The 7,770-nt window shown below is 39.1% G+C and overlaps 1 protein-coding gene across 1 annotated transcript in view; it reads left to right on the forward strand.

Moving 5' to 3' along the window:
• The window catches only part of LOC117178718 (pyrroline-5-carboxylate reductase 3-like), a 278,006-nt gene that overhangs the window by 113,000 nt on the left and 157,236 nt on the right, over window positions 1–7,770 (forward strand). Inside the window, exon 4 of the mRNA XM_033370147.1 lies at window positions 4,850–5,103. Coding sequence (XP_033226038.1) covers window positions 4,850–5,103 — 254 coding nt within the window. The remainder of the gene's footprint in view (window positions 1–4,849; window positions 5,104–7,770) is intronic.

Genomic DNA, 7,770 nt, shown 5'->3' on the forward strand with positions numbered 1-7,770 from the left:
AGGTTAGGTTCGCAAGGGAGCGTGGTTGTTTTGTGTTTAGGTTTTTGGACCTTCATGGCGGGCAAGGGAGGATCTTGTAGTAATGGGGGATGTTAGGGGTGATAAAAGGGTGGCTAAAGGGGATATGACAGGTGAAGTAGGACAAAGAAACTTAAATTTTAGGGCGGTATGCGGCAGCAGCCTTAAGAGACATCTGTGGGCGGCAGTGAGCACTTTTGTGTATGAATAGGTTATAGTTACCGACGGACGAGCGGGAGGTGGGCAGCGAGAGTACTGGCAGTGCTGGTAGTGAAGTAGACGGGAAGGAAGTTTCCAGAGGGACACGACGGCCAGTTGTGCGTGGCCCGGTGTCAAGTGGCGCATCAGGGAGAGTGAAGAGTTGAGCGGAAGAAGCGATCAGGCAAGGGAGAGAGCGTTCAGTGCAAATGAGGGGGAGGATCTCTTGAAGAGGAAAAGGGAAAGTAAAGAGAGTCCGGAGAAAAGCGCGCTAGAGAGTCCCTTCAAAAAACGCGTCCGAACACGTAGGTCACCCCTCCTACCCCAATGGAGGGGCAGACGGAGAAGGAGGCTATCGGGGTTCTGATAGGCGAGATCAGAGGTTTAAGGAAGGACGTAAGGGGGGCTATGGAGCAGATGGAAATTATGAGGGAGGACCTGAGGGTAAGAAATGCGAGATGGGGAAAGGAAGTAAGAGAGCTGAGAGGAAAAGTAGAAGGATTGCAGAGGGAGTTGGTGTCGGTAAGGAAGGAGAAAGAGGATAAAATAAAGGAGATGGAAGAAGATATTAGGATATGGAAGGAAAAGGCGGAAGAAAGGTTGGAGAAGGTGGAGGGCAGGTCGGGAATGAAAGCAGTGGACAGGGGGAGGGTGAGAAGCAGGTATTTGAGAAAAAGTGGAGATCATGATAGAAGACAATGTAGGACAGCGTAGGAATGAAAAGGAGGAGAGAGCGGATAGGGAAATGATAATGGCAATGGAGTTGAGAATGGAGAGAAAAGAGAAGGCAGATAGGAGAAATAATATAGTGATAAAAGGATTGAAGCTCAAGAGTGGGGAAGAAAGGGACGGGGTTGAAGCGCTGCTACAGAGCGTAGGGTGGGTTAAAGGCAAGGTAGGGAAAGTTAGGATGGAGGGGACAAAGGAGAATGAAGTGGCGGTGGTGGAATTCGAGAGCTGGGAAGAAAAATTGGGGGTAATGCGTAACAAAAATAGGATAAAAGAAAATAAGGTTTTTATCGATCAAGAGTTGACGAAGAAGGAAAAGGATGTTCAGAGAATGCTAAATGACAGGGCTAGGAAGGAGAGGAGCGAAGGGAGAACAGTGAAGGTAGGGTATCAGAAAATAAAAATAGTCGACAAAATGTGGGTGTGGGAGGAGGAGAAGGAAGTGTTGAAGGAAGTACAGGGGAATTTGCTTCGGGGGAAGTAGGGGGTGGGAGTAAAGCAGGGTGGAGGAATTTTAAAGGTGTTGTACTAGAACGTATCAGAGGTAAAGAAGAAAGATGAGGATTTCTGGAGGTATATTCAGGAAGTTGATGCGATTGGGCTGTTAAAGACGTGGGTAGAGAAAAAGAAATGGGATAGAGTAGAGCGAAAGTTGCCAAGGGGTTAAAGGTGGAGGCTACAGGAGGCGGTCAAGGTAAAAAGGAAAGAAAGGGCTAGTAGGGGAATTATAACAGGGGTTAGGGATGGATTAGAGGAAGAAGTTCATGGAGAGGGAGAGGGGGAGAGCGTGCAAATGAGGGCTGTAAAGATAGGAGGGGTGATTTATAAGCTTGTGACTGTGTACAATAAGGATGGAATGGGAAGGATTAAAGAAAAGATAGAAAACATACTAGGAGAGAGATATGAGGGTATGGTGGTAATGGGGGGAAACTTTTATGCGGGAATTGAGCGGGAAGGAGGCCTGTACCAGGAAGGGGAGAGCTTTGAAAGAAAATCGAAGAATAAAATAATAAATAAAGAGGGGGAGATTCTAAGAGACTGGATGGAGGATAGAGGGTGGGCGGTGGCGAATGGTATGGTAAAAGGGGACGAAGAGGGAGTACGCACTCATGCCAGTAAGAGGGGTGTATCGGTGATAGACTACGTGATTATGAATATGCAAGTGTTTGAGTAGATAGAGAAATTTGCAGTGGAAGGAAGGGTGGAATCAGAGCATCAGCCATTGAGTCTTTAGATACAGGGGGAGTCTGGCGAAAGGCAGAGTGGGGAAGAAGGCTCGTTAGAGGAGAGGGTGTCATAGATGAGAGAGGCGATAGAGAAGTATCGGGAGAAGTTGGGCAACGTAAGCTTTGAGGGGTAGTCCGTGGACGAGATATGGGAGGATCTACAAGAGAAAGTGAAAGGTTGTGTGCAAAAGAAGGTATTTAGGAAAAAGAAGAAAGGAATGGTGAGGCCGTGGTGGGATAGGGAATGTAAAGTCATGAAGAGAAAGGTGAAAAAGAAGTACAGGAAGTGGTAGGAAGGAACCATAGAAAGGGAAGAGTACGTAGAAATCAGGAAGGATTTTAGGGCGATGTGTAAGAAGAAAGAGCAGGAAAAAGAAAAAGAGCAGGAAGAGGAGTTGAGAAGTGTTAAAACAGAAGGGGACGTGTGGAAGATAATTAATAGGTTTAGGAAACGTAGGGTGAGGATAAATGAGAAGATAGGGAGCGAGAAATGGAGGAAATTTTTTAAGGATTCATTTCAGGGGTCAGGAGATTGACGGGGTAGAGAACGAATCGTGGCTGTTTGGCAGACAAGAGGTTAGGCAGACGTTGAAGGGGGTAGTGAAAAATTATGGAGGGGGGAGGGATTCCCGAAAGGGTGAAGAGAGGGGTTGATCGTATCACTGTATATGAAAGAGGATAGAGAGAGGCTGGAAAATTATAGAGGAATTACGCTCATGAATACTGCGTACAAAATATACGCGATGGTGTTAGCAGATAGGCTGCGAAAGGATGTTGAGGGGAAAGGAATATTGCCGGAGACGCAGGCGGGCTTCAGAGAGAGGTTCCCGTCAGTAGATAGGGGGAGGTTGTGGGAGACAATGGAAGAGAGGGGAGTGAAGAGGGGCCTGATGGAGAGGGTCAGGGAGGTATATCAGGGGACAGTAACAGTTTCCCCTCCAAGTATCGGGCACAAATTGATGGCATAGCTGGATACCCATGAGACATGGAATCACTTCAAGACTTGACCTTTAAATCGCATTTTTGTAGAAGCTTCAGAGAAGCTTAACTCAACAACGGCTGGGCCGACTTCAATGCAAAAAAAATGTCTTGGGTAGTCTATGCGGGTAATTCTCAAGGAGAAAAATAATGCAAATCTGGAAGGAAATTATGGGTAAACAAGATTTTGAAATTTAAAAAAATACATTTTAGATTACGTTCGACATACATTCTAAAATCTATTTATAAAAAATCCTAATGCTTTCGGGCCGATGCCCTTTTTCTAGGTATGTAAACCGCTACTACACGCGGGGCCGAGACGGCAGATCTCTTTGGTCAAGCGTGACAGTCAACAGAGGGCCTCACTTAACGCGATAGTTGCACCAGGTTACGTCACACTTACAAATCCAACATAATTATTTATTGCGCCCCTGCCTGTTTACGTTCGGAGCAAACGGATGTTGTGTTCCCTTTAAGTAACAAACATTTAGGACCATTCTCGAAACAGCAGTTGAATGGTATTTTCAGTCTACTATGCTTTCTCTGTTCTCAGCATCAGCATTAACTAACATGAACAAAATTTCATAAAGAATGAAGTTGCTAATTTCTCTTACGCTAATCCGTTCAACTGATATTGCTGCAGTATGCGTAAAAGAGGAAAAATTTGTTAAGTTTTATAGAAACTTTAAATTTATTTTAAAAATAAATGTATCAGAATTTTCTAAAAGGTAGCAGTAGAAAGAAGTACTTAGCATGTCCAGTTAAAGTTTAATGAAATTTAGTACCATATGGTTTGCAACATCAACTTTCATATGAAGAAAATAAGTACGCGCACATTAATTTCATAACAATTATTTTAGGAGCAAACGAACAAAACATTATAAATAAATTGAAGATGAGTCCTCAATAATTCGACAAATGCTGTATCTCAAAGACGCCAGAGGGAAATGCGTTCCAATTTTATCGAATTATTTAAGCTACAGGTTTGGATTCATGTAGTGTTTAAAGCATATTAAACACAAAATACAAGGATTTCAATTAAAATATTCTGAAGTTTAAAAGATTTTTAAAGCGAGATTATTAAAATCTAAATCTTTTTTGTTTTCAAACCAAGGGTCATTAATTATATTCCACGAGTTTAAAAAATGCTAAAACCATACGTAAGTGGTTATTTTCCCAAAAATGGATTTATTATGTATTGTTCGCTTAGTCTTCTTTTGAGGGTCAAAAGAAATCACGGAAATATCAGAATGCACGGAACGTTTGGACATTAAGAATTATCGAAGACGCTTTCTATAGATAGCTGACTATCGAAAAACAAATGATCACCTCTCGGCTCACATTGGCTTTGATGCGTTAATTTTAGGTTTCGGTGAATTTCCATTCTAGTCCAGGTCAGAACCAAACCATTTTTTGAAAAATATTATAATTGAGGTTTTTTCAGATTCGATTTACATTTATCACCTAAAGTGCTACAGATATTCCGAAAAATAATATATTTTCAATTATATTTAACGTATACATTTTTTCGATTTTCCCTATTGGGACTAGGAGATTTTTGAAAAAGTGTGAAACGTGATCAATGTTTAATTATTAATTACGAATAGAACTTATGTTCAGTGCTGTATGTTTATTTCATGGGTCTGTTGGTGAAAATTATGTTTTTGTGTGAAAACTCAATAAATATTAATTTTATTCAGGTGTACTAATTTCAAGTAATATATGGGTATCGAGTCGAACGGAGAATACTTTAAGCAAATGGAAAATGTATGAAGTTCATACTACCTTGAAAAACGGTGAAGTGGTCGAGAATTGTGACGTCATATTTCTCGCAGTAAAACCTCATCTATTGGACAGTATGGTGCAGGATACAGTCAATACTTTAACACAAACTGCAACTAGCAAACTTTTTATATCTGTACTTGCTGGAGTTCCTTTAGACACTTTAATGAATGTAAGTATGTGTTCATATTTCGATTCGCATAACCGCTTTCTAGTTCTTATTTTATTCCGCCATGTAATATGGATTTATTTAAATAGTTCGCGCTAAAAATTAAATTTATGATTGCTATTAATCGATATAATTTCTTTAAAACAATTGACTTTTCAAACATACAAACTTTTTTTTTCCATATACTCTTGCGCTTTAAGTCCAAGTAATAATCAGCAAAGGAATATACTGTTAAAAAGTGCTGTTACTTTTTGAACACAGTTTTCTGCAGCTATATGAACTCCAGGCAGTGTTCAATGTACACCGTTTGGTATCCTTTGGAGAAAACATGCCCGGGTTGAGAAAATTCCCTCCGGCAACACATGTTCCATTTCCACTACTATTTATATGCTGAGAGCGGAAGTAGTGGTAGAGGCGTGCGAGAAACTTTCCTCTGTGACGTCACGCTGCAACGTAGATACGAAATATCTTTCAGAGTGCTTGGGATCAACTGACTTTTTAATTTAAAGTTTTAATAGTAAATAGATTTTTAATTATTTTATTTCCATATGTTTACATTTATTTTCAATGACTCCCGCTCCCAGCGAAATCGTGGTAAAATTTAAGCCGTAACCATGTCCCATGACTGTGAGACAGGTGGTGACAGTCTGTGACGGACTCAGTACAATGATTTAGCAAAAGTCTCTTGCATCCCGAGGACTCGGAGCGACCAAAGGATGGCCGCTTTCTGCATTTTTGACACAAATGTCTTTGCATTTTTTGACATGCACGAATTTGTATTTCATTTGAGTAGCATTGTCACTAAAAATTATTTTTTAAGAAATTAAAACTGGGACGCATTTTTGGATATATTTTCTTTATAACTTGTACATTTTTTGAACCTATCAAATTTTTTGTATTTAAAATATCTGCGAGATGTAAAAAGCGTATATAAACCAAATTTAATGTTGGCACTTGCATTTTTCGAAGTATGAGGCCAATATTTTACATATAAAAAAAGTTCTTCTAATGTTCAATAAATTTCAATGTACAAAGAAAATATGTCAAAAAATGGTCCCAGTGTTCATTTCCTTGAATAGTTTTTAGCGAAATTCCACTAAAATGAAGTAAAAAAACGTAGATTATGGTGTTCTGATACATTTTCAAAGCTAAAGTCCGATATTAAATTTACAAAAGAAGTTCTTACGTTTAGAGAAAATTTAGTAAACTGAAAAAGTGAGTTCAGTATTACAGGTATTTAAGTTTGTTAGATGCCTTTAAGGAGGCAAGGGCGTTTGGTGTCGTATGACGTAAGGGGCGCCTTGAGGTCACGTTTTACATATATGAATGCTCATTGTTACTTATTTTTTAATATTTATACGTATTACAGTCTCATCTAAGTACAAGAGTAAGAAATTGCGAAAAAGTTGCCAAAAAAACGATAGTAAAAATCTACCAATTTCACCTAAGCGCCTCGTGTTAACATGACGTCCCTTCTTGCAATTTTCTCCTGATTGAAGTCATCAACGCCTTGCTCTAATGAAACTAATAGATTCTTTGTAATCGAAAGTATCAGTACATATTTGATAATTGAGGACTCGTTATTTTGTCCCGGAGTTTAGTCGATTTTGCTCAGGAATCTTAGAAGAATACATGTTAAACTGAAACTTGTTTGTTAGTGATCTTTTCGAAAATGATGTCGTCAACCATAGTATTTGTTTTTTCCAAATGAATTCGGCATACTTTATCTCCAAGTTCCAAAGCCGGTAGTGACTTTATTTCTAAAAAACACCCGAATCTTCTTAAAATTTCTTTACAAATTTTCAAAGATAAAAGTACATATAATTGCGTGCAAAATTAAAATACAATTTAAGGTTTATGATTGGTAAAATTAGGTCTAATTAAATTTGCCCTACATTTGAAAAAAGTTAAGTTGGTTTAAGTTAAAATTAGGTCATGTCAAAGATCGAGAATTTATTCATTTTCTCCCATAACTTCAATGTTAGTTTATGTCGATTTTCACTAAAGAATTACACAAAATTCCATCGTTCTTTTCCTTAGTTTAAATTTCACAATCAAATAAAAAGCATTCTCAATCGCGAGATATAGAAGTCGGGTTTACAATTAATAAAACCATAAGCCACCGTTTATTCTTTGGAGAACACGATAGAACAAGCACTTTTATTCCAAAAACCTCTAATTTACAGTTGAGATCAAAGCACCGCGAGCCTGAATTCTTGCAGCGATGTCTAAAGTTACCCACAAGCATGCCATTATAAGATCCTTGTACCCAAAAAATGGACAAAAGAACTAAGAAAAATGGACTATTGTCACAATGATTATAACATGTGGCTGTGTGGGCAGGCTATCCGTCATTTTAAATCTATTAATTGGCGGTCACCATCGGAAACACTCGCGGTACACTTAAGAATCGACGAAGCTCCATAATCGTAACAAGTGACGAGTAATCTTTCTAGTTACCAATCTTGTTTATATAGAAGCCCGTCTGACCATTGAACTCAACTGAACAAAAACATCCGTGCCTTCCTTTTAAGTGGAAATAAGAGTCCTTTAATCGGAAGAAAATCTCTATATGTACAGTCTGTCAAGTTAAAGCGTGGGTGGCTTTACTCGCAGTCGGTAAGGTGTATCGACATGATTTTGGTGTCAAAATATTAAGAAGAGCTCCCT

The sequence above is a fragment of the Belonocnema kinseyi genome, chromosome 8 (assembly GCF_010883055.1).
Source record: "Belonocnema kinseyi isolate 2016_QV_RU_SX_M_011 chromosome 8, B_treatae_v1, whole genome shotgun sequence".
In the NCBI taxonomy this organism is placed as follows: Eukaryota; Metazoa; Arthropoda; class Insecta; order Hymenoptera; family Cynipidae; genus Belonocnema; species Belonocnema kinseyi.